At 46.7% G+C, this 27,798-nt stretch overlaps 2 protein-coding genes across 2 annotated transcripts in view; one reads left to right on the forward strand and one right to left on the reverse strand.

The window, feature by feature from the left end:
• Positions 1–16,505, forward strand: part of LOC117404199 (prickle planar cell polarity protein 3) — a 21,918-nt gene extending 5,413 nt beyond the window's left edge. The window contains exons 3-11 of the mRNA XM_059017322.1: positions 2,673–2,856; positions 4,471–4,584; positions 5,053–5,190; positions 5,773–5,976; positions 6,299–6,485; positions 7,006–7,350; positions 9,467–9,751; positions 13,563–13,877; positions 14,583–16,505. Of these exons, the coding sequence (XP_058873305.1) occupies positions 2,673–2,856; positions 4,471–4,584; positions 5,053–5,190; positions 5,773–5,976; positions 6,299–6,485; positions 7,006–7,350; positions 9,467–9,751; positions 13,563–13,877; positions 14,583–15,055 (2,245 nt within the window). The 3' untranslated portion in view covers positions 15,056–16,505. The remainder of the gene's footprint in view (positions 1–2,672; positions 2,857–4,470; positions 4,585–5,052; positions 5,191–5,772; positions 5,977–6,298; positions 6,486–7,005; positions 7,351–9,466; positions 9,752–13,562; positions 13,878–14,582) is intronic.
• A 4,110-nt stretch (positions 16,506–20,615) lies between these two features.
• LOC117404202 (proteolipid protein 2-like) lies at positions 20,616–27,614 on the reverse strand. Its single transcript, XM_034006996.3, has 5 exons — positions 27,227–27,614; positions 24,698–24,853; positions 22,726–22,821; positions 22,425–22,512; positions 20,616–22,257 (listed from the first exon to the last, which is right to left on the reverse strand). Exons 1-5 carry the CDS (start codon positions 27,317–27,319, stop codon positions 22,238–22,240), a joined length of 453 nt encoding a protein of 150 aa, XP_033862887.3. The 5' UTR covers positions 27,320–27,614; the 3' UTR covers positions 20,616–22,237.
• Positions 27,615–27,798: the final 184 nt, after the last annotated feature.

Here is a 27,798-nt window from a genome sequence, read left to right on the forward strand (position 1 = left end):
CAATTGAGAGTTTTGAAGTTGTGCATTCTCTCTCTCTCTCTCTCTCTCTCTCTCTCTCTCTCTCTCTCTCTCTCTCTCTCTCTCTCTGTGTGTGAAAGGGCCCCCTGTCCCTCCTCCCTGTCCTAATTGAATTATCACCCCCCCTGTCCTCTCCCTTGACTGATCACCCGTCTCTCCCCTCTCTCCTCACTCAGACACTAACACGCTCTGTCACACTAACAGGATTACAGCTAAGCGCTCCTAATGAGTTTAACATGAAGACTATCAACTCTGACACCTGCACCTCCCTCCCTCCTTCCTCCTTCCTCCCTCCCTCCCTCTCACTCTCCCTCCCTCCCTCTCACTCTCCCTCCCTTTGTGCTTTACAATACTTGCCTATGCTTTACCAAGCTTTGGGTTTGTTAAGTGAGTGAGCGTCTCAGAGCTGCTCAGTAAAAGAATCAGATCACTCCTCGCTCAGTTCTGCTCCCGCTGAGCTGCTCAGAGCTGCTCCTGAGCATTTCTCATCAGGGATCAGAGGGAGCGGACTGAATGGACACCTGCAGGAAACAAGTGGAGATGACAGGCAGGATTGACAAATTGTCAGGAACGATGAACTGGTTTCGACTTAAGAAGTTATGTATTAAATTGGCTAAATAAGATGGCAAAAATTGTTGTTTTCAAATTTGTATAATTTAATTTATTTTTAAATGTAGAGCTGTTTTATAGTTATGAATGTATTATTATTATTAGGCTTGTAGTATTAATATTATTCATAATTCTCATTATTAATGTTGGTATTGTTGGTATTAAACACAGACAGATATGAGGTTCAGTCCAAACAGAGCGCTGAACTCAGCGAGGTCCAGCAGGGGACAGTAACTTCACACGGGGCCCATTTTATCTACCATCACCTCAGAAACACAAACAAGCAAATATTATTCACCATTTTTAAAAGTCTCTCCGTGCTCTCGTGGAGCAGAGTGTGAAGTCATTTAAATGAGTCATTTAGCAGACGCTTTTATCCAAAGTGATTTACAGAGACTGGGGGGTGAACTCTGCATCATCAACAACTGCTGCTGCTGCTGCTGCAGAGTCACTTCCAATAGGAGCTCGTTTGTTTTACGTCTCATCCGAAAGATGGAGCACCAGGAGGTGAAGCGACTCGCTCAGTGACTTGCTCAGTGACTTGCTCAGTGACTTGCTGAGTGAATGTTTGAATGTTTGACCTGCACGTGTCGTTTGAGTCGAATACCCAGGTGCGGTTCCGGCAGGGTCTGAGTGAATGTTTGAGTTGAATACCCAGTGGTTAGATAAAGAAAGCGCTGGGCTGCAGTGTGGAAGGCAGCGGGTTTGAGGAGCTCAGTGGTTAGATAAAGAAAGCGCTGGGCTGCAGTGTGGAAGGCAGCGGGTTTGAGGAGCTCAGTGGTTAGATAAAGAAAGCGCTGGGCTGCAGTGTGGAAGGCAGCGGGTTTGAGGAGCTCAGTGGTTAGATAAAGAAAGCGCTGGGCTGCAGTGTGGAAGGCAGCGGGTTTGAGGAGCTCAGTGGTTAGATAAAGAAAGCGCTGGGCTGCAGTGTGGAAGGCAGCGGGTTTGAGGAGCTCAGTGGTTAGATAAAGAAAGCGCTGGGCTGCAGTGTGGAAGGCAGCGGGTTTGAGGAGCTCAGTGGTTAGATAAAGAAAGCGCTGGGCTGCAGTGTGGAAGGCAGCGGGTTTGAGGAGCTCAGTGGTTAGATAAAGAAAGCGCTGGGCTGCAGTGTGGAAGGCAGCGGGTTTGAGGAGCTCAGTGGTTAGGGGCGGGGGGGTTTGAACAAAGGGGTGATTGTGCCCTCGCTGTGACTGGCAGCTCTTTCCATTGTGTGCTTGTTATCACTAAATGAGATGAGATTGTGAGTGAGTATCTTGTCTGTATTCAGTGGCTTGAGAGAATGGGAGAGGAGAGAGGGGTGCAGAGAAAGGGGGTGAGTTTGTGTTTTGTGTTTCTGTCTCTGTGTGAGAGTGAGGGAGGTTCTGTGTGCTGTGGGAGGAGTCGCCCCGCACAGCACTGGGCTTGTAGATCCGGATTCACACCTTCTTAAAAGAGGAAGAGAGGGCCTTCTGTTTTTATTTTATTGTGTTGTTTGTTGGTATTAGTTTGGTCTGCAGTCTGTACGAGAGGCAGAATGGATATCACTGTGAGTTTGCTGAAAGGTAACGAGCACAGTGATTTCCACATGAAAGCTTGCAGTGGCCTTCAAAGACTTAGAAACTCATTGTTTGGGCTGATGATGATAATAATAATAATAATAATAATAATAAATAATAATAATAATACTTTTTTACATGCTTTATTTGTGTCTAAAATTTGGTATACAATATAGATAGATATAGATATCTAATTTTATCTAATGGTCTAATGTCCGAAACGTCCTTTTACTGTTACTTTCAAGGGTGCCCTGTTTATATATATATATATATAATATTATTACAATGCTTCCCTATGCTTTACCAGACCTCTCTGTGCTTTACAATGCTTCCCTATGCTTTACCAGACCTCTCTGTGCTTTACAATGCTTCCCTATGCTTTACCAGACCTCTCTGTGCTTTACAATGCTTCCCTATGCTTTACCAGACCTCTCTGTGCTTTACAATGCTCAGTCTCTCTCAGTGTATGTCAGTGTATTGCTCAGTCTCTCTCTCTGTGTGTCTCTATAGGAAGATCTGCCTGCATTGTAAATGCCCTCGTGAAGACCACGCTGTGCGCTCCGTCCCGGGTGATCTGGAGCGGATGATGCTGAAGCTGGTCTCTGGTTTCAAGCGGCACTCCATCTCCGACGATGACTCGGGCTGTGCATCCGAGGAGTACGCCTGGGTACCCCCTGGACTCAAACCGGAGCAGGTACCCCTATACACTGCACCCCATTACACTGCACCCTGACATCCTGCATCCTTATACACTGCACCCCGACATCCTGCATCCTTATACACTGCACCCCGACATCCTGCATCCTTATACACTGCACCCCGACATCCTGCATCCTTATACACTGCACCCTGACATCCTGCATCCTTATACACTGCACCCTGACATCCTGCATCCTTATACACTGCACCCTGACATCCTGCATCCTTATACACTGCACCCTGACATCCTGCATCCTTATACACTGCACCCTGACATCCTGCATCCTTATACACTGCACCCCGACATCCTGCATCCTTATACACTGCACCCTGACATCCTGCATCCTTATACACTGCACCCCGACATCCTGCATCCTTATACACTGCACCCTGACATCCTGCATCCTTATACACTGCACCCCGACATCCTGCATCCTTATACACTGCACCCTGACATCCTGCATCCTTATACACTGCACCCTGACATCCTGCATCCTTATACACTGCACCCTGACATCCTGCATCCTTATACACTGCACCCCGACATCCTGCATCCTTATACACTGCACCCTGACATCCTGCATCCTTATACACTGCACCCCGACATCCTGCATCCTTATACACTGCACCCTGACATCCTGCATCCTTATACACTGCACCCCGACATCCTGCATCCTTATACACTGCACCCTGACATCCTGCATCCTTATACACTGCACCCTGACATCCTGCATCCTTATACACTGCACCCCGACATCCTGCATCCTTATACACTGCACCCTGACATCCTGCATCCTTATACACTGCACCCCGACATCCTGCATCCTTATACACTGCACCCCGACATCCTGCATCCTTATACACTGCACCCCGACATCCTGCATCCTTATACACTGCACCCTGACATCCTGCATCCTTATACACTGCACCCCGACATCCTGCATCCTTATACACTGCACCCCGACATCCTGCATCCTTATACACTGCACCCTGACATCCTGCATCCTTATACACTGCACCCCGACATCCTGCATCCTTATACACTGCACCCCGACATCCTGCATCCTTATACACTGCACCCTGACATCCTGCATCCTTATACACTGCACCCTGACATCCTGCATCCTTATACACTGCACCCCGACATCCTGCATCCTTATACACTGCACCCTGACATCCTGCATCCTTATACACTGCACCCCGACATCCTGCACCCCATTACACTGCACCCCGACATCCTGCATCCTTATACACTGCACCCTGACATCCTTATACAGTACCTTAAACAGATACTGTAATTTCTAATCAGCTCCAGGCTGCTAGCGCCATCTTCTGGATTGGAGTTGAAACTTCAATGAGTCCTATTTTGAAACAATGCAAAGATCAGTTTGGTGTGTGTGTGAGTGAGTGTTTGTGTTTGTCTATTTGTGTCTGTGTGTGTGTTTGTGTGTGCGCACATCTGTGTACTCCGGTCATCTGAGTACACGCACGAGTGCTCTTTTACACACTCTGAGACAGTGTGAGTGTGCCGTGTGTGAGTGTGCTCGCTCTTGTCTTTACTGACCCCTCTCCTCCTCCTCCTCTCTCATGCTGTGTTGTCTGTGTTCAGGTGTACCAGTACTTCAGCTGTCTCCCCGAGGACCGGGTTCCCTACATCAACAGCCCTGGAGAGCATTACAGGATCAAACAGCTGTTGCACCAGCTCCCCGCACACGACAGTGAGGTAAAGAGACACACACTGAGAGATACACACACTGAGAGATACACTGCTGCACCAGAGCCCCTCACACGACAGTGAGGTAAAGAGACACACACTGAGAGATACACACTGAGACACAGATTGCTGTATATTTCACAATACTGATGGTTTTGTGTTCCTAGCCTGAGTGCTGTATATCTCCATCCCTTAGAGAAAGGGATCCAGGAGGTTCAAATCCCGGCTCAACCACTGACTCCCTGTGTGTGTGTGTGTGTGTGTGTGTGTGTGTGTGTGTGTGTGCGCGTGTGTGACCCTGAGCAAGTCACTTCACCTCCTTGTGCTCTGTCCTTCGGATGAGACGTAAAACCAATGAGCTCCTATTAGAAGTGACTCTCTGTGAGTTGCTTTGGATAAAAGCGTCTGCTAAATGACTTGTTATTGTTAATAATGATGGTGATGGTGATGATGATGGTGGTGGTTTTGTGTTGCCAGCCTCAGTACTGCAACTCTCTGTGCGAGGAGGAGAAGAAGGAGCTGAGAGTGTTCAGCCAGCAGAGGAAGAGAGAGAACCTGGGGAGAGGCAGCGTGAGACTGTTCCCTGTGACCATGACTGGAGCCATCTGTGAGCAGGTACTGAGAGACACTGAGAGACACTGAGAGACACTGAGAGATACTGAGAGATACACACTGAGATACTGAGATACTGAGAGATATACTGAGATACTGAGAGATATACTGAGATACTGAGATACTGAGAGATACACACTGAGAGATACACACTGAGATACTGAGATACACACTGAGAGATACACACTGAGAGATATACTGAGATACTGAGAGATACACTCTGAGAGACTGAGAGATACACACTGAGAGACTGAGACACACTGTGAGACACTGAGAGATACACACTGAGAGATATACTGAGATACACACTGAGAGATACACTGAGATACTGAGAGATACACACTGAGAGATACACTGAGATACTGAGAGATACACACTGAGAGACTGAGACACACTGTGAGACACTGAGAGATACACACTGAGAGATACTGAGATACACACTGAGAGATACTGAGAGACTGAGACACACTGTGAGACACTGAGAGATACTGAGATACACACTGAGATACACAGAGATACTGAGACACTGTCTCCTCTCCTTTGCACACACACACTGTGTAACCCGTGTTGTTTCTCCTCCCTCAGTGTGGGAAGCAGATCCGGGGGGGGGACATCGCTGTGTTTGCGAGCCGGGCGGGGCACGGAGCCTGCTGGCACCCCCAGTGCTTCCAGTGCAGCACCTGCCAGGAGCTCCTGGTGGAGCTCATCTACTTCTACCAGGAGGGCAAGATCTACTGCGGGAGACATCACGCTGAGAGACTGAAACCACGCTGCCAGGCCTGCGATGAGGTGAGGGGGGAAGAGAGACTGAAACCACGCTGCCAGGGCTGCGATGAGGTGAGGGGAGAGGGGAGAGAGATTGAAACCACACTGCCAGGCCTGCGATGAGGTGAGGGGAGAGGGGAGAGAGATTGAAACCACACTGCCAGGCCTGCGATGAGGGGAGAGGGGAGAGGGGAGAGGGGAGAGTTTGATGCTGACACCCTGGGATCCTTCAGGAAGCTGCTTGATGAGATTCTGGGATCAATAAGCTACTAACAACCAAGCGAGCAAGATGGGCTGAATGGCCTCCTCTCGTTTGTAAACTTTCTTACGCTGTCGCGTCCCGCAGGTGATCCTGGCAGACGAGTGCACGGAGGCAGAGGGCCGGCACTGGCACATGAAGCACTTCTGCTGTTTGGAGTGCGAGGCGGCGCTGGGGGGGCAGCGCTACATCATGAGAGAGAGCCGGCCGTACTGCTGCCCCTGCTACCAGAGTCTGTACGCAGAGTACTGCGATACCTGCGGAGAGAACATCGGTAACAACAGCCTGTGTGTGTGTGTGTGTGTCTGCGTGTGTGTCTGCGTGTCTGTCTGTTTGTCTGTGTGTGTCATCCCCTCCCCTCTCCTCTCCTCCCCTCCCCTCTCCTCTCCTCCCTCTCTGTATATTGCTCAGTGCATTAGTGTATTTCTCAGTGTATTGCTCAGCCCCCTCTCCCCCCTCCCCTCTCCTCTCCTCCCCTCCCCTCCCCTCTCCTCTCCTCCCTCTCTGTATATTGCTCAGTGCATTAGTGTATTTCTCAGTGTATTGCTCAGCCCCCTCTCTCCTCTCCTCCCCTCCCCTCTCCTCTCCTCCCCTCCCCTCCCCTCCCCTCTTCTCTCCTCCCTCTCTGTATATTGCTCAGTGCATTAGTGTATTTCTCAGTGTATTGCTCAGCCCCCTCTCTCTCCTCCCCTCCCCTCCCCTCTCCTCCCTCTCTGTATATTGCTCAGTGCATTAGTGTATTGTTCAGTGTGTTGCTCAGCCCCCTCTCTCTCCCCTCCCTCCCTCTCTCTCAGGTATTGACCGGGGTCAGATGGCGTATGAGGGTCAGCACTGGCACGCCACGGCAGAGTGTTTCTGCTGCTCTCGCTGCGGACTGGCCCTCCTGGGGCGCCCCTTCCTCCCCAAGCAGGGCCTCATCTTCTGCTCCCGCGCCTGCAGCCTCGGGGAGGACCCCGACAACTCGGACTCCTGCGACTCCGCCTTCCAGAGCGGCAGCGACCCCTGCAGGGCCGGAGGAGGCAAGGCAGGCAGGAGAGGGAGCGGCGCTGCCACCTGCAGGCAGGAGGAGAGAACTGCGGCCAGGAGAGAGGAGGAGCACAAGAAAGTGATGCAAGAGGAAAAGAGTATCGGAAATGGAGGTGGGGGGTGGGGGGGTCCCCAACTTTTTTTTTTAATTGTCTCATAGTTACAGGCGATGCAGTTTCAGTTGCTTTTTCTGGCAGTATAATTTGTGTGTCTGTGTGCGTGTGTGTAAATATAAATATATTAGGGCTGTTCTGAGTTAAGAGATCGGACTGATTTAACCAGCTAAAGAGTTGATCTCGGATTCTTTTTTCGTGCCTTGAAAGTGCATTCTGGGTAGAGAGAGAAGTGTGTGTTGCTACAGTATTTAGGGAGGTGCTGGTTTGAAGGACACAGTGGTTTTAAGCTCTTATAAAAAGGGGTTAAAGTTGTGTAAAAATCATAATTGTTGTCTTGTTTTGTACATATATATATTATATGAGATAGCGATCTCAGTAGTATGTGCAGCTCTGGAAAAAAGTTTATCATCACCTAGAATTTAGGACTGAAACATTTAATTAAAAAAAAAAAAACTGTGAACATAATTTAGATCTTTTTAATTTAACATTGTGTAATGAAAATAAACTACAAAATGATATCACAAAAAAAAAAAAAAACACCACACACAGAGTGCTGTATATTTCACAGTCCTGGAAGCCATAATAGTAGTCCAGTAATATTTCATGTCACATTTTTCAATTTTTATATGGAAGTATACATTATACGACAAAGTGCTGTGGAATTCAATATGTTAACAAGGGAACATTATTCAGCAGCTTTCATTGGACTCTATGAAGCTGAGGGAGTTCATTCTATATAGAGGGGGTGGAATTCAATATGTTAACAAGGGAACATTATTCAGCAGCTTTCATTGGACTCTATGAAGCTGAGGGAGTTCATTCTATATAGAGGGTGTGGTATTCAATATGTTAACAAGGGAACATTATTCAGCTGCTTTCATTGGACTCTATGAAGCTGAGGGAGTTCATTCTATATAGAGGGTGTGTGATTCAATATGTTAACAAGGGAACATTATTCAGCAGCTTTCATTGGACTCTATGAAGCTGAGTGAGTTCATTCTATATAGAGGGGGTGGAATTCAATATGTTAACAAGGGAACATTATTCAGCAGCTTTCATTGGACTCTATGAAGCTGAGGGAGTTCATTCTATATAGAGGGGGTGGAATTCAATATGTTAACAAGGGAACATTATTCAGCAGCTTTCATTGGACTCTATGAAGCTGAGGGAGTTCATTCTATATAGAGGGGGTGTGATTCAATATGTTAACAAGGGAACATTATTCAGCAGCTTTCATTGGACTCTATGAAGCTGAGGGAGTTCATTCTATATAGAGGGTGTGTGATTCAATATGTTAACAAGGGAACATTATTCAGCAGCTTTCATTGGACTCTATGAAGCTGAGGGAGTTCATTCTATATAGAGGGTGTGTGATTCAATATGTTAACAAGGGAACATTATTCAGCAGCTTTCATTGGACTCTATGAAGCTGAGGGAGTTCATTCTATATAGAGGGTGTGTGATTCAATATGTTAACAAGGGAACATTATTCAGCAGCTTTCATTGGACTCTATGAAGCTGAGGGAGTTCATTCTATATAGAGGGTGTGTGATTCAATATGTTAACAAGGGAACATTATTCAGCAGCTTTCATTGGACTCTATGAAGCTGAGGGAGTTCATTCTATATAGAGGGTGTGTGATTCAATATGTTAACAAGGGAACATTATTCAGCAGCTTTCATTGGACTCTATGAAGCTGAGTGAGTTCATTCTATATAGAGGGTGTGTGATTCAATATGTTAACAAGGGAACATTATTCAGCAGCTTTCATTGGACTCTATGAAGCTGAGGGAGTTCATTCTATATAGAGGGTGTGATTCAATATGTTAACAAGGGAACATTATTCAGCAGCTTTCATTGGACTCTATGAAGCAAAATAAGTTCATTCTAGAGGGGGATGCAAAACTTTTGACCAGAGCTGTACATTAACATGTACTGTGTGTGTGTGTATACAGTACACAAGATTGAGTGTGTATGGATGTAGTGTGTGTGTGTGTGTGTGTGTGTGTGTGTGTGTGCCTATCTGGCAGTATTTAAATATTTAATTAGCTTGCAATACTAAAGCCATGGGGATCAATATTAAGTGATCAATGGATTATTGTTGCTTCTCCAGTTTCAGCAGCAGTGCAGCTGACTCCTCCCCAGACCACGTCCAGCACAGTGGGGACAGCCAATGGCATGAACCCCAAGAGCTCTGCAGCCAATCAGGAGCTGGAGGCGGACCCATCGTTGAGCCGCGGTGGATTGAGGGGCTCCACCTCCAGGGCTGAGCGACCAATCAGCTGCCTGGGCTTCTCTGAGGAGCTCCAGCTTGCTCACGCCCCTCTGCGCCGGACTTCTCGTGGCACGTCCACCTCACGAGATACTGGGGGCAAACAGGAGCCCAGAGCCGGGACAGGTGAGAACTGGGAGAACTGGGGCCTGGCATTCTTTAAGAGAGAGTTCGTACCGGTTTAGATTTCAGTGTTGATTCAGTGTAAAGCAGGCATTTGATTGACTTCACAACACAACATGAATAGGTCTCACCTGTGAGTCTGCTGCTGTTAATGCAGCTATAAGAGAGGCTCCAATATTAACAATAATAATACTAGACTTCATTAAGGGGAGTTCTGAACCCCAGGACTGTGTGCAGCAGCAGCAGCAGCAGGGCTAGTGTGAGTTTCTAACCCTGCTCAAACTCCTGGCTCCTGATCATTTCAATATTAATAATAATAATACTAGACTTCATTGAGGGGAGCTCTGAACCCCAGGACTGGGTGCAGCAGCAGCAGCAGCAGGGCTAGTGTGAGTTTCTAACCCTGCTCAAACTCCTGGCTCCTGATCATTTCAATATTAATAATAATAATACTAGACTTCATTGAGGGGAGCTCTGAACCCCAGGACTGGGTGCAGCAGCAGCAGCAGCAGGGCTAGTGTGAGTTTCTAACCCTGCTCAAACTCCTGGCTCCTGATCATTTCAATATTAATAATAATAATACTAGACTTCATTGAGGGGAGCTCTGAACCCCAGGACTGGGTGCAGCAGCAGCAGCAGCAGGGCTAGTGTGAGTTTCTAACCCTGCTCAAACTCCTGGCTCCTGATCATTTCAATATTAATAATAATAATACTAGACTTCATTGAGGGGAGCTCTGAACCCCAGGACTGGGTGCAGCAGCAGCAGCAGCAGCAGGGCTAGTGTGAGTTTCTAACCCTGCTCAAACTCCTGGCTCCTGATCATTTCAATATTAATAATAATAATACTAGACTTCATTGAGGGGAGCTCTGAACCCCAGGACTGGGTGCAGCAGCAGCAGCAGCAGGGCTAGTGTGAGTTTCTAACCCTGCTCAAACTCCTGGCTCCTGATCATTTCAATATTAATAATAATAATACTAGACTTCATTGAGGGGAGCTCTGAACCCCAGGACTGGGTGCAGCAGCAGCAGCAGGGCTAGTGTGAGTTTCTAACACTGCTCAAACTCCTGGCTCCTGATCATTTCAATATTAATAATAATAATACTAGACTTCATTGAGGGGAGCTCTGAACCCCAGGACTGGGTGCAGCAGCAGCAGCAGCAGGGCTAGTGTGAGTTTCTAACCCTGCTCAAACTCCTGGCTCCTGATCATTTCAATATTAATAATAATAATACTAGACTTCATTGAGGGGAGCTCTGAACCCCAGGACTGGGTGCAGCAGCAGCAACAGGGCTAGTGTGAGTTTCTAACCCTGCTCAAACTCCTGGCTCCTGATCATTTCAATATTAATAATAATAATACTAGACTTCATTGAGGGGAGCTCTGAACCCCAGGACTGGGTGCAGCAGCAGCAGCAGCAGGGCTAGTGTGAGTTTGTAACCCTGCTCAAACTCCTGGATCCTGATCATTTCAATATTAATAATAATAATACTAGACTTCATTGAGGGGAGCTCTGAACCCCAGGACTGGGTGCAGCAGCAGCAGCAGCAGGGCTAGTGTGAGTTTCTAACCCTGCTCAAACTCCTGGCTCCTGATCATTTCAATATTAATAATAATAATACTAGACTTCATTGAGGGGAGCTCTGAACCCCAGGACTGGGTGCAGCAGCAGCAGCAGCAGGGCTAGTGTGAGTTTGTAACCCTGCTCAAACTCCTGGCTCCTGATCATTTCAATATTAATAATAATAATACTAGACTTCATTGAGGGGAGCTCTGAACCCCAGGACTGGGTGCAGCAGCAGCAGCAGCAGCAGGGCTAGTGTGAGTTTGTAACCCTGCTCAAACTCCTGGCTCCTGATCATTTCAATATTAATAATAATAATACTAGACTTCATTGAGGGGAGCCCTGAACCCCAGGACTGGGTGCAGCAGCAGCAGCAGCAGGGCTAGTGTGAGTTTGTAACCCTGCTCAAACTCCTGGCTCCTGATCATTTCAATATTAATAATAATAATACTAGACTTCATTGAGGGGAGCCCTGAACCCCAGGACTGGGTGCAGCAGCAGCAGCAGCAGGGCTAGTGTGAGTTTGTAACCCTGCTCAAACTCCTGGCTCCTGATCATTTCAATATTAATAATAATAATACTAGACTTCATTGAGGGGAGCTCTGAACCCCAGGACTGGGTGCAGCAGCAGCAGCAGCAGCAGGGCTAGTGTGAGTTTGTAACCCTGCTCAAACTCCTGGCTCCTGATCATTTCAATATTAATAATAATAATACTAGACTTCATTGAGGGGAGCTCTGAACCTCAGGACTGGGTGCAGCAGCAGCAGCAGCAGGGATAGTGTGAGTTTGTAACCCTGCTCAAACTCCTGGCTCCTGATCATTTCAATATTAATAATAATAATACTAGACTTCATTGAGGGGAGCTCTGAACCCCAGGACTGGGTGCAGCAGCAGCAGCAGGGCTAGTGTGAGTTTGTAACCCTGCTCAAACTCCTGGCTCCTGATCATTTCAATATTAATAATAATAATACTAGACTTCATTGAGGGGAGCTCTGAACCCCAGGACTGGGTGCAGCAGCAGCAGCAGGGCTAGTGTGAGTTTGTAACCCTGCTCAAACTCCTGGCTCCTGATCATTTCAATATTAATAATAATAATACTAGACTTCATTGAGGGGAGCTCTGAACCCCAGGACTGGGTGCAGCAGCAGCAGCAGGGCTAGTGTGAGTTTCTAACCCTGCTCAAACTCCTGGCTCCTGATCATTTCAATATTAATAATAATAATACTAGACTTCATTGAGGGGAGCTCTGAACCTCAGGACTGGGTGCAGCAGCAGCAGCAGCAGCAGGGCTAGTGTGAGTTTGTAACCCTGCTCAAACTCCTGGCTCCTGATCATTTCAATATTAATAATAATAATACTAGACTTCATTGAGGGGAGCTCTGAACCTCAGGACTGGGTGCAGCAGCAGCAGCAGCAGCAGGGCTAGTGTGAGTTTGTAACCCTGCTCAAACTCCTGGCTCCTGATCATTTCAATATTAATAATAATAATACTAGACTTCATTGAGGGGAGCTCTGAACCTCAGGACTGGGTGCAGCAGCAGCAGCAGGGCTAGTGTGAGTTTGTAACCCTGCTCAAACTCCTGGCTCCTGATCATTTCAATATTAATAATAATAATACTAGACTTCATTGAGGGGAGCTCTGAACCCCAGGACTGGGTGCAGCAGCAGCAGCAGCAGGGCTAGTGTGAGTTTCTAACCCTGCTCAAACTCCTGGCTCCTGATCATTTCAATATTAATAATAATAATACTAGACTTCATTGAGGGGAGCTCTGAACCCCAGGACTGGGTGCAGCAGCAGCAGCAGCAGGGCTAGTGTGAGTTTGTAACCCTGCTCAAACTCCTGGCTCCTGATCATTTCAATATTAATAATAATAATACTAGACTTCATTGAGGGGAGCTCTGAACCCCAGGACTGGGTGCAGCAGCAGCAGCAGCAGCAGGGCTAGTGTGAGTTTCTAACCCTGCTCAAACTCCTGGCTCCTGATCATTTCAATATTAATAATAATAATAATAATACTAGACTTCATTGAGGGGAGCTCTGAACCCCAGGACTGGGTGCAGCAGCAGCAGCAGCAGCAGGGCTAGTGTGAGTTTCTAACCCTGCTCAAACTCCTGGCTCCTGATCATTTCAATATTAATAATAATAATACTAGACTTCATTGAGGGGAGCTCTGAACCCCAGGACTGGGTGCAGCAGCAGCAGCAGCAGCAGGGCTAGTGTGAGTTTGTAACCGCATCTCTCTCGCTGTCAGATACCCGGAGGCCCCCTCACTCTCAGCCAGACCTGGGTAGCCACGCCCCTCCAAGCCCCTCCCCTCCTCCCCTGGAGCCCCCCCGCGACCCCTCACCCCAGCTGTCCCGCTCCAGCTCGGCACGGGTCAGCTTCCGGGAGCCAATCAGCGTCAGCTTCCAGGCCCCGCAGGAAGAGGAAGAGGAAGAGGAGGGGGAGCAGGACCTAGAGCAGCAGGAAGTGGAGGAGGAGGAGGAGGAGGAGGAGGGCGGCGGCAGGAAGAATGGGTTCCCACGGCAACTGTTCAGAGGGGAGGTGCCTGACATGGATCTTCTCGGTGAGTGGCTGGATTATGATTATTGCTGCAGGGATGGAAGTAAAACTCTCATGTGTTTATTAATCTGCTTTACCAGACCTCTCTGTGCTTTACAATGCTTCCCTATGCTTTACCAGACCTCTCTGTGCTTTACAATGCTTCCCTATGCTTTACCAGACCTCTCTGTGCTTTACAATGCTTCCCTATGCTTTACCAGACCTCTCTGTGCTTTACAATGCTTCCCTATGCTTTACCAGACCTCTCTGTGCTTTACAATGCTTCCCTATGCTTTACAATACCTCTCTGTGCTTTACAATGCTTCCCTATGCTTTACCAGACCTCTCTGTGCTTTACAATGCTTCCCTATGCTTTACCAGACCTCTCTGTGCTTTACAATGCTTCCCTATGCTTTACCAGACCTCTCTGTGCTTTACAATGCTTCCCTATGCTTTACCACACCTCTCTGTGCTTTACAATGCTTCCCTATGCTTTACCAGACCTCTCTGTGCTTTACAATGCTTCCCTATGCTTTACCAGACCTTTACCAGTTCAGGATTTTTTAGTTTTCTTCTCCTGAGTGGTAACGGACCACGCTGGCACAGAATGCCCTTTCCTCGTAGAATTTCTTATGTTCTAATAATGTTCTACTCGTTACAGAAAAAAAAAACGAAAAACAAAATAACATTTCTCAACTTCTTCTTTTTTATTTTTTAATTCCGTTCCCAGACGGGACATCCCATCACCGCAGCTTCCGAAGACAGAGGCGCCTGGGGGGCTGCAGGGCGAGCTCCGAAAACAGCCTTCACTTCGGGACGGGACCCCGCTATCGAGGCTCGAGGAGCGAGAGGCCCGGGATACACACCGGGGAGGACACACACACCCCCGTCCCGCACACAGACCGCCCCGGCCACACCGCCGGGCTGAGCATTGACCCTGCAGCACACCCACCCTGCCACCGGAGGGAGCCCCACAGCCACTACTGCTCCTCCAGCTCCTCCTCATCCGACTCCGAAGAAGAGGGCTTCTTCCTGGGGGAGCCCATCCCGCTGCCCCCCCAGCTGCGAGGCCCACCCCCCAGGACTAGAGAGGATCAGGGGAGAGGGGGGGAGCAGAGAACAGCGGGGAGAGGAGGGGGCAAGAGGAGAAAGGGGAACAGCGGGAGCGGCAAAGACAGGGATAAGAACTGCATCGTGTCGTAAAGGAACGGGACTGAGACACACACTGAGACACAGAGACACACTGAGACACACACTGAGACACAGACACACACACTGAGACACACACTGAGACACAGACACACACACTGAGACACACACTGAGACACAGACACACACACTGAGACACACACTGAGACACAGACACACACACTGAGACACAGACACACACACTGAGACACGCTGAGACACACACACTGAGACACGCTGAGACACACACACTGAGACACAGACACACACACTGAGACACAGACACACACTGAGATACACACTGAGACACACACTGAGACACAGACACACACACTGAGACACACACACTGAGACACACACTGAGACACACACATACACCGAGACACACACTGAGACACAGACACACACACACACTGAGACACACACACGCACACACAAACAGACACGTACAGAGACAGACACACAAACACACACACTGACACACACACACAAACAGACACGTACAGACACTGACACACACACACACACACACAAACACACTGCAGCAGTAAGATGACTGAAACTGCCAAACTTTTTTAAAATGATGATTATTATTATTATTATTATTATTATTATTATTATTAATGGCAGTGGAAGACGCTATCATATTATAACTGTAGTGTTTTAAATGAATTTTAAAGCAGCTTTGGTTGCCAGTGCAAATAAGGAATGCTTTTTATTTTCAAGCCTGTTGGCGCTCCTCTAAAGGGGGAGCAGCGATGTGTGGGACCTGCTGTTTGATAACGTTGTGAATTACACTGACTGGGTGTTGTAAAGTCAGGAACGAGAGTCCTGTGTTGTTAGCTGTTGAATTGTACTGAATTTTATTTTGTTAAATTATTATTATAATTTTATGAGAGAGAGAGAGAGAGAGAGAGAGAGAGATGTCAGTTTTAAAAAAAAGGTTATTATTATTATTATTATTATTATTATTATTATTATTATTATTATTATTAGTTTGCTAAAGTCCCGTCAACCACTTCTGTATGATCCCAGGATCACCACACATGGCTGGTTAGTGGTGCAATACAGACTGATTCACTGGTGCTGTAAAACCCTCTAATAGAGCCTGGCTGTGGCTTACTACAGCAGGGTATGAATAAAAAAAAAAATCTTAATTACTGTGTAATCTGCAAACATGCTGTGTGCTGGTGGGGCAGAGAAAGAGAGAAAGGGAGGCTCTTATACTCTCTGAACAGCCTCCCTCTGCTCTGTGCTGGTGGAGTACAGATAGGGAAATGGAGGCTCTTCTACTCTCTGAACAGCCTCCCTCTGCTCTGTGCTGGTGGAGCAGAGAGAGAGAAAGGGAGGCTCTTATACTCTCTGAACAGCCTCCCTCTGCTCTGTGCTGGTGGGGTACAGATAGGGAAATGGAGGCTCTTCTACTCTCTGAACAGCCTCCCTCTACTCTGTGCTGGTGGGGTACAGATAGGGAAATGGGGGCTCTTCTACTCTCTGAACAGCCTCCCTCTGCTCTGTGCTGGTGGAGCAGAGAAAGAGAAATGGAGGCTCTTATACTCTCTGAACAGCCTCCCTCTGCTCTGTGCTGGTGGAGCAGAGAAAGAGAAATGGAGGCTCTTATACTCTCTGAACAGCCTCCCTCTACTCTGTGCTGGTGGGGTAGAGATAGGGAAATGGAGGTTCTTCTACTCTCTGAACAGCCTCCCTCTACTCTGTGCTGGTGGGGTACAGATAGGGAAATGGAGGTTCTTCTACTCTCTGAACAGCCTCCCTCTACTCTGTGCTGGTGGGGTACAGATAGGGAAATGGAGGCTCTTATACTCTCTGAACAGCCTCCCTCTACTCTGTGCTGGTGGGGTACAGATAGGGAAATGGAGGCTCTTATACTCTCTGAACAGCCTCCCTCTACTCTGTGCTGGTGGGGTACAGATAGGGAAATGGAGGCTCTTCTACTCTCTGAACAGCCTCCCTCTACTCTGTGCTGGTGGGGTACAGATAGGGAAATGGAGGCTCTTCTACTCTCTGAACAGCCTCCCTCTACTCTGTGCTGGTGGGGTACAGATAGGGAAATGGAGGTTCTTCTACTCTCTGAACAGCCTCCCTCTGCTCTGTGCTGGTGGAGCAGAGAGAGAGAAAGAGAGGCTCTTATACTCTCTGAACAGCCTCCCTCTGCTCTGTGCTGGTGGGGTAGAGATAAGGAAAGGGAGGCAACACAGTAATTTAAAGGAAATACTCATTTAAAACGGCATGAAAAGATTTGTTTAAAAATGTTATTTATTTTATTATGTTTGAAATATCTGTTTAAACATTACAGGGATGTGGCCTGTGTCCTCATAAGGTAGGTTTGGTCAATTATCACCCCCCCCCCACACACACACACATTCAAAAAGTCTGAATTTAGTTTATAGCCATTGTTTGAATTCTTTGGCATTTTTACAAGGCTGAGCTGAACTGCACCACATAGAAGGGGAAGTGTGGCCAAAAACTTAGAACCACCTGCCATAGCACTGTCAATAGGATGCACGCCATGGGACTGATTCACCTGCCATAGCACTGTCAATAGCACACCATGGGACTGATTCACCTGCCATAGCACTGTCAATAGCACGCCATGGGACTGATTCACCTGCCATAGCACTGTCAATAGCACGCCATGGGACTGATTCACCTGCCATAGCACTGTCAATAGCACACCATGGGACTGATTCACCTGCCATAGCACTGTCAATAGGGTGCACGCCATGGGACTGATTCACCTGCCATAGCACTGTCAATAGGGTGCACGCCATGGGACTGATTCACCTGCCATAGCACTGTCAATAGCACAGCATGGGACTGATTCACCTGCTATAGCACTGTCAATAGCACAGCATGGGACTGATTCACCTGCCATAGCACTGTCAATAGGGTGCACGCCATGGGACTGATTCACCTGCCATAGCACTGTCAATAGGGTGCACGCCATGGGACTGATTCACCTGCTATAGCACTGTCAATAGCACAGCATGGGACTGATTCACCTGCCATAGCACTGTCAATAGGGTGCACGCCATGGGACTGATTCACCTGCCATAGCACTGTCAATAGGGTGCACGCCATGGGACTGATTCACCTGCTATAGCACTGTCAATAGGGTGCACGCCATTGGACTGATTCACCTGCTATAGCACTGTCAATAGGGTGCACGCCATGGGACTGATTCACCTGCTATAGCACTGTCAATAGCACAGCATGGGACTGATTCACCTGCCATAGCACTGTCAATAGCACACCATGGGACTGATTCACCTGCTATAGCACTGTCAATAGCACACCATGGGACTGATTCACCTGCCATAGCACTGTCAATAGCACAGCATGGGACTGATTCACCTGCTATAGCACTGTCAATAGGGTGCACGCCATGGGACTGATTCACCTGCCATAGCACTGTCAATAGGGTGCACGCCATGGGACTGATTCACCTGCTATAGCACTGTCAATAGGGTGCACGCCATTGGACTGATTCACCTGCTATAGCACTGTCAATAGGGTGCACGCCATGGGACTGATTCACCTGCTATAGCACTGTCAATAGGGTGCACGCCATGGGACTGATTCACCTGCTATAGCACTGTCAATAGCACAGCATGGGACTGATTCACCTGCCATAGCACTGTCAATAGCACAGCATGGGACTGATTCACCTGCCATAGCACTGTCAATAGCACACCATGGGACTGATTCACCTGCTATAGCACTGTCAATAGCACACCATGGGACTGATTCACCTGCCATAGCACTGTCAATAGCACAGCATGGGACTGATTCACCTGCTATAGCACTGTCAATAGGGTGCACGCCATGGGACTGATTCACCTGCCATAGCACTGTCAATACCACACCATGGGACTGATTCACCTGCCATAGCACTGTCAATAGCACAGCATGGGACTGATTCACCTGCCATAGCACTGTCAATAGGGTGCACGCCATGGGACTGATTCACCTGCCATAGCACTGTCAATAGCACAGCATGGGACTGATTCACCTGCTATAGCACTGTCTTATTATTAAGCTCCTAGTGAAACCAGGACTGGATCAAAGTGCTGTGTATGTATGTATGTCTGTACAGTATGTGTGTGTTACTGTTTGCGTGAGTGCGTCTATGTGCAGAGGTTTGTGTTACTGTATATTTGTGAATTCCTGAATAAGTCAAGTTAGTTCCCTTCTTTAAATTATATAAATTGTTACACTCGCTATTTTGAACGACAGCAATATTAAATATAACAGAGCAGGTGAAGCTTTGTACACTGCAGTGAGACCTTTCAAACCCACAACTGCGGTCAAAGATTTCACATCCCCTGCAGAATGAGCTTGTTCTGCTTCATAGAGTCCAATGAAAGCTGCTGAATAATGTTCCCTTGTTAACATATTGAATCACACACCCTCTATATAGAATGAACTCCCTCAGCTTCATAGAGTCCAATGAAAGCTGCTGAATAATGTTCCCTTGTTAACATATTGAATTCCACCCCCTCTATATAGAATGAACTCCCTCAGCTTCATAGAGTCCAATGAAAGCTGCTGAATAATGTTCCCTTGTTAACATATTGAATTCCACACCCTCTATATAGAATGAACTCCCTCAGCTTCATAGAGTCCAATGAAAGCTGCTGAATAATGTTCCCTTGTTAACATATTGAATTCCACACCCTCTATATAGAATGAACTCCCTCAGCTTCATAGAGTCCAATGAAAGCTGCTGAATAATGTTCCCTTGTTAACATATTGAATTCCACCCCCTCTATATAGAATGAACTCCCTCAGCTTCATAGAGTCCAATGAAAGCTGCTGAATAATGTTCCCTTGTTAACATATTGAATCACACACCCTCTATATAGAATGAACTCCCTCAGCTTCATAGAGTCTAATGAAAGCTGCTGAATAATGTTCCCTTGTTAACATATTGAATCACACACCCTCTATATAGAATGAACTCCCTCAGCTTCATAGAGTCCAATGAAAGCTGCTGAATAATGTTCCCTTGTTAACATATTGAATTCCACACCCTCTATATAGAATGAACTCCCTCAGCTTCAGAGTCCAATGAAAGCTGCTGAATAATGTTCCCTTGTTAACATATTGAATTCCACCCCCTCTATATAGAATGAACTCCCTCAGCTTCATAGAGTCCAATGAAAGCTGCTGAATAATGTTCCCTTGTTAACATACTGAATTCCACCCCCTCTATATAGAATGAACTCCCTCAGCTTCATAGAGTCCAATGAAAGCTGCTGAATAATGTTCCCTTGTTAACATATTGAATTACACACCCTCTATATAGAATGAACTCCCTCAGCTTCATAGAGTCCAATGAAAGCTGCTGAATAATGTTCCCTTGTTAACATATTGAATCACACCCCCTCTATATAGAATGAACTCACTCAGCTTCATAGAGTCCAATGAAAGCTGCTGAATAATGTTCCCTTGTTAACATATTGAAAAATGTGACATTTGGAAATCTAACATGAAATGCTACTGTACTACTATTATGGCTTCCGGTAGAGTTTTTTTTTTTTTTTTTTTGGCGAGATCATTTTGTAGTTTCTCTTTGATTACATGATGTTAAATAAAATATCTAAATTATGTTCATATAGGTGATGCAAAAGTTTGGGCCATAGCTGTATGTATGTATGTATCTGTGTGTGTGTGTGTGTGTATGTATGTATAGTACATGGATGAAGGCTATATTTGCATCCTGAGCCATTCGAAAGAAAGTGATACCACAGAAAGGAAAATACACTTGACCTTTGACCCATTCGACTCCATCACTTTCAATTCAAACACAAACGGTCTCGATTTCAATCACTCGACAACACCCGCAGTACAGAAATATTCATTAACGAGCAACAAAATGAGAATATGTTTTTAAAAAAAAAAAAAAAATCTGGTATATTCGTATCTCAGAGAAACTAAACGCATGACATGCACAGCACTGAAAAACAGAATTAAAAAAACATGATAATAATCCAGCTGTGCTGCTGGAACCTCGTCGTCTTTAATATCAGCATCACAAGGGTATCCGTGGATTATAAAAAATAACAGACGGGCCTCTTCAGCGAGTCACAGGAAAACAATTCCATCTCGGGGTTCTGTGACAGTTTAGAAGCTCCGCCTTCGCTCTCCTAGTTTATGACGTCACAGAATCCCTGGATGGAATTATTGTCCTGTAACTCACTGAACCCTGTCTATTATTTTGTATATGTATATATAAATTGTCTATTTGTGTGTGTATGTATGTATGTGTATATATATATATATATATATATATATATATATATATATAGCTCCTTTAAATACTTTTAAAGTGAATTGTATTATATATAAAAGTGAGGGGAGGCAGAGAGAGGGAGGATGGGAATAAGAAGGGAGAGGGAGGGAGGATGGGAATAAGAAGGGAGAGGGAGGGAGGGAGGGAGGGAGGATGGGAATAAGAAGGGAGAGGGAGGGAGGATGGGAATAAGAAGGGAGAGGGAGGGAGGGAGGGAGGATGGGAATAAGAAGGGAGAGGGAGGGAGGATGGGAATAAGAAGGGAGAGGGAGGGAGGATGGGAATAAGAAGGGAGAGGGAGGGAGGATGGGAATAAGAAGGGAGAGGGAGGGAGGATGGGAATAAGAAGGGAGAGGGAGGGAGGATGGGAATAAGAAGGGAGAGGGAGGGAGGATGGGAATAAGAAGGGAGAGGGAGGGAGGATGGGAATAAGGAGGGAGAGGGAGGGAGGATGGGAATAAGGAGAGGGAGGGAGGGAGGAGGGGAGGAGGGGAATAAGGAGGGAGAGGGAGGGAGGATGGGAATAAGAAGGGAGAGGGAGGGAGGATGGGAATAAGGAGGGAGAGGGAGGGAGGATGGGAATAAGAAGGGAGAGGGAGGGAGGATGGGAATAAGAAGGGAGAGGGAGGGAGGATGGAGGCCAGACAGTAATTGTTTGTTGTTCTGGTTTCAATTTTCTGTCCATTCAAGAGAGCAGAGAGGACAGGGAGTGTCCCTGTATATTATTGCATTTCCTTTTTCTTTCTTTCGTTCGTTCGTTTGTTCGTTCGTTCTTTCTGCAACCAGCTTGTGTCTTCTTTTTTTTTTATATTCTCTATCCCTCCTGCAGAATCTTCCTCTCCTCTCCTGCTCAGATCTTGGGCGAGGGGGGGGGGGGGCGCAGTTTAAACTCCATCAGTGGTTTCTGATTTAAAAAAAAAAAAAATGTAAAACGTTTTCGAACTGACATATATTAAACTGATATAAGAGAGGATCAACCAGACACGTTAACTGGTATAAGAGCCTGGGTGAACCGGACACGTTAACTGGTATAAGAGCCTGGGTGTTATGTTTCAGCGGCGATTCTCTCACCAGTAGCTGCAGCTTTGGAGCTCTTGATGGAGAGGAGGCTGAGGTATGAATCATAGGAGAAGAGAACTGTAGCGAGCAGACCAAACACCTGCAGGGAGAGAGGGGAGAGAGACAGGGAGAGGGGGAGAGGAGAGAGAGAGGGGAGAGGGGAGAGGGGAGGGGGCATAGGTAAGAGATTCAAGTTCACATGTGTGAATGTATTTATTTAGGGTTCAGCGGGAGGGGGAGGAGAGGAGTTTGAGGGGGGAGGGGGGAGGGGGGAGGGGGGGGGGGAGGGGGGGAATGCAGATCTGTGACTCACCCCTCCTGCTATTCTGGCTCCGTCACCTCCACCAATCAAAGAGAGCAGAGAAGTGATGAGGAAGAGCAGAGCACCAATCAATGCTCGCAAAAAATCCTGCGGGCGGGACATAAAAAAAACAGAGAACCAATCAGCAACCAATCTCCTGGTAGTGTCATTGAATTTTCTTTTTATAGTGTTTCTATTGAAGATGCTGAGAAAGACTTCTAGTGGAAACGTTTGCCATTGAATTTATGAAGTTTCTTTCAGTGTTTCTATTGAAGACGCTGAGAAAGACTTCTAGTGGAAACGTTTGCCGTTGAATTTATGAAGTTTCTTTCAGTGTTTCTATTGAAGACGCTGAGAAAGACTTCTAGTGGAAACGTTTGCCGTTGAATTTATGAAGTTTCTTTCAGTGTTTCTATTGAAGACGCTGAGAAAGACTTCTAGTGGAAACGCTTGCCATTGAATTTATGAAGTTTCTTTTTAAGATTTCTTAATTGCAGTATTGCTGAGTGTTCTATGGAGTGTTCCATGGTTGATAATTCCCCCACAAGCTCTGGTGAGAATCTTAACGAGGCTCCGGCCCTTTCCTCTAATTGGAACTCGTTAGACAGATAGCTGCTCTGAGGCAGGAGGAAGCTTCTGAAATGCCTGGTCCAGCTCATCTGAACTCTGAACTCTGAACTCTGAGTGAGTGCATGTATTTGTCTGTTTTTACAATTTCATCTGTGCTAAACCCTTAGAAAAAAAACAAAAACACACCAGAGTTTAGGGTCATTAAAGCTGCAGACAGACAGACCGCAGATCAGTCAATAAATCCTGGACTGGTTAGATATCAACCAACCAACCAACAAACAGACAGGCTGGCATACACACAGCAAGACACACAGCGAGAGACACACGCAGCGAGACACACACACACAGAGAGACACACAGCGAGACACACACACACAGAGAGACACACAGAGAGACACACAGCGAGACACACACACACAGAGAGACACACAGCGAGACACACACACACAGAGAGACACACAGAGAGACACACAGCGAGACACACACACAGAGAGACACACTGGCAAACACACAGCGAGACACACACACACAGAGAGACACACAGAGAGACACACAGCGAGACACACACACACAGAGAGACACACAGAGAGACACACAGCGAGACACACACACACAGAGAGACACACAGAGAGACACACAGCGAGACACACACACACAGAGAGACACACAGCGAGACACACACACACAGAGAGACACACAGAGAGACACACAGCGAGACACACACACAGAGAGACACACTGGCAAACACACAGCGAGACACACACACACAGAGAGACACACAGCGAGACACACACACACAGAGAGACACACAGCGAGACACACACACAGCGAGAGACACACAGCGAGAGACACACACAGCGAGACACACACACACAGCGAGACACACTGGCATACACACAGCGAGACACACACACAGTGAGACACACAGCGAGACACACACACACACAGAGACACACACACACAGAGAGACACACTGGCAAACACACAGCGAGACACACACACACAGAGAGACACACAGCGAGACACACACACAGCGAGACACACACACAGCGAGACACACACACACAGAGAGACACACACATACAGAGAGACACACAGCGAGAGACACACGCAGCGAGACACACACACACACACAGAGAGACACACAGCGAGACACACACACACAGAGAGACACACAGCGAGACACACTCACACAGAGAGACACACACACACAGAGAGACACACAGCGAGACACACACAGTGAGACACACACACAACGAGACACACACACATACACACACACACAGAGAGACACACACACACAAGACACACAGTGAGACACTCTGGCATACACGCGCCTTTACACTGACACACAGAGTGTATTGAGTCTCACTCCAGGTGTGTATTCACTCTCTCTCTCTCACTCTGTACTCACACTCCAGACCCAGCTGACCACTTTGAACTGCTGGTCAAGGCGCAGCGCGAAGACCACGAGAAGGACCACGGCGAAGACCAGCTCACAGATCGCCACGACCACGTAACCCCCGTAGAGAGAGGCAGCGTAGCAGATCAGGATCACGAGACACAGGAGCTGAGAGGGAAGAGAGAGAGTCGATACACACGGACGCAGCACAGTATTATACTGTGGGACATTTCATAACGGTTAGTTTACCATGGTGTGTTTTTTAATATGCTTTAGCAGACCTCTCTGTGCTTTACAATGCTTCCCTATGCTTTACCAGACCTCCCTGTGCTTTACAATGCTTCCCTATGCTTTACCACACCTCTCTGTGCTTTACAATGCTTCCCTATGCTTTACCAGACCTCTCTGTACTTTACAATGCTTCCCTATGCTTTACCAGACCTCTCTGTGCTTTACAATGCTTCCCTATGCTTTACCAGACCTCTCTGTGCTTTACAATGCTTCCCTATGCTTTACCAGACCTCTCTGTGCTTTACAATGCTTCCCTATGCTTTACCAGACCTCTCTGTGCTTTACAATGCTTCCCTATGCTTTACCAGACCTCTCTGTGCTTTACAATGCTTCCCTATGCTTTACCAGACCTCTCTGTGCTTTACAATGCTTCCCTATGCTTTACCAGACCTCTCTGTGCTTTACAATGCTTCCCTGTGCTTTACCAGACCTCTCTGTGCTTTACAATGCTTCCCTATGCTTTACCAGACCTCTCTGTGCTTTACAATGCTTCCCTATGCTTTACCAGACCTCTCTGTGCTTTACAATGCTTCCCTATGCTTTACCAGACCTATCTGTGCTTTACAATGCTTCCCTATGCTTTACCAGACCTCTCTGTGCTTTACAATGCTTCCCTATGCTTTACCAGACCTCTCTGTGCTTTACAATGCTTCCCTATGCTTTACCACACCTCTCTGTGCTTTACAATGCTTCCCTATGCTTTACCACACCTCTCTGTGCTTTACAATGCTTGCCTATGCTTTACCAGACCTCCCTGTGCTTTACAATGCCTCCCTATGCTTTACCATACCTCTCTGTGCTTTACAATGCTTCACTATGCTTTACCAGACCTCTCTGTGCTTTACAATGCTTCCCTATGCTTTACCAGACCTCTCTGTGCTTTACAATGCTTCCCTATGCTTTACCAGACCTCTCTGTTCTTTACAATGCTTCCCTATGCTTTACCACACCTCTCTGTGCTTTACAATGCTTCCCTATGCTTTACCAGACCTCTCTGTGCTTTACAATGCTTCCCTATGCTTTACCAGACCTCTCTGTGCTTTACAATGCTTCCCTATGCTTTACCAGACCTCTCTGTGCTTTACAATGCTTCCCTGTGCTTTACCAGACCTCTCTGTGCTTTACAATGCTTCCCTATGCTTTACCAGACCTCTCTGTGCTTTACAATGCTTCCCTATGCTTTACCAGACCTCTCTGTGCTTTACAATGCTTCCCTATGCTTTACCAGACCTCTCTGTGCTTTACAATGCTTCCCTATGCTTTACCACACCTCTCTGTGCTTTACAATGCTTCCCTGTGCTTTACCAGACCTCTCTGCTTTACAATGCTTCCCTATGCTTTACCAGACCTCTCTGTGCTTTACAATGCTGTATTATACTTTGCTGTGTGTTTTAATATGAGGAACTTTTTTAAGGTTTTAGTTCCCCTTTTTTGGGGGGTGATGCAAAGTAACGATCTACTGAAAACAAGCATTAGCATTAGTATTAGCATTAGCATTAGTATTAGCATTAGCATTAGCATTAGCATTAGCATTAGCATTAGCATGGGCACAGACACAAGCTGTCAGCACCAGTCAAGTATTGACAAGATCTAGCACAGAAACCAAGAGAGCAGTGTGTGTGTGTGTGTGTCTCAGTGTGTGTGTGTGTGTGTCTCAGTGTGTGTGTGTGTGTGTGTGTGTGTCTCAGTGTGTGTGTGTGTGTGTCTCAGTGTGTGTGTGTGTGTGTGTGTGTGTCTCAGTGTGTGTGTGTGTGTGTCTCAGTGTGTGTGTGTCTCAGTGTGTCCACCAGTTATTTAAATGTTATCTTTAATTGTATCGTCGTGATAACTTACTATTATAATTGTGTTAAAAAAAAAAAGTTACAAAAGGTCTAAAATGTAACTTTTAATAATGTTTAAAATATCATCCATTGATGAAATGTGTGTTTTTAAGGAAATAAAACGTACAGATTATAAAGCGGAGTTAATGTATGACGTCATATACAGACGCAGCACCTTGCAGATTCGCATATAGACGGTATACGCCAGCTATTATTATGAGAGATAGAGAGAAAGAAAGAAAGAATGAAAGAAAGAGAGAAAATTCAAAACAGCTCTACCGTGATCCAGCAGGACAGAAATACTTCTTAAGAGGAAACGTCAGCTGATATCAACTGAAAACGTTTCGATACCTTCCAGGCAGACTTTTCACTTTGAAAGCTGCCGGCAGCTTGTATAACATTATATATATATATATAAATGATTTCTTACGATTTCCGCGGCCAGTATCATTCCTTTTCGGGTCGTCACATAACTCTGAAACTTCTCCAGTCCGCTGCTTTCTCCCGTCGTCTCGTCAGCCATGATTGAGAGTATATAAATTTAAATATAAATATATCCTTTCTAATAAATATATACGTGTATTATCTGGGGCAAAAACGCCACAGGTTTTCCTTTCAATATAATATATACGGTAATATAAATACCAAAAAAAAAAAAAAAACCAAAACCACCAACTAACTTGAATTCCTGTTTTAGAAGTATAAACAGGTATGCATGTGTGTATATATATAGTTTTGCAGCGCGCAGTTCGGTCGCTATTACACTGGCGGAGACTCCGTCGACTTCACTATAGAAAGTGCAGTGCAGATTCTGAGCGGGCGGGGTGATGCATCCGCTCACTGGAAACCGGGCGGGGCGTCGGGGTCGCTATGTCTGTTTTTTCTTATTTTGAAGGAAAAGAGAGGAGCTGACTGGGCTGCAGTGTGGAGGGCAGTGTGTTTGAGGAGCTCAGTTGTTAGAGAAATAAAGGAAACGCTGGGCAGAACATTGTAAAGCACAGG

This window comes from Acipenser ruthenus, chromosome 56 (assembly GCF_902713425.1).
Source record: "Acipenser ruthenus chromosome 56, fAciRut3.2 maternal haplotype, whole genome shotgun sequence".
In the NCBI taxonomy this organism is placed as follows: Eukaryota; Metazoa; Chordata; class Actinopteri; order Acipenseriformes; family Acipenseridae; genus Acipenser; species Acipenser ruthenus.

Coding starts and splice junctions, on each gene's coding strand:
- LOC117404202 (XM_034006996.3), bottom strand. CDS start 27,319: ATGGCTGACGAGACGACGGGAGAAAGCAGCGGACTGGAGAAGTTTCAG. Junction 24,854..27,226: donor TGATACTGGCCGCGGAAATC/GTAAGAAATCAT, acceptor CTTCCCTCTCAG/CTCCTGTGTCTCGTGATCCT. Junction 22,258..22,424: donor CTCCAAAGCTGCAGCTACTG/GTGAGAGAATCG, acceptor TTTTTAAATCAG/AAACCACTGATGGAGTTTAA.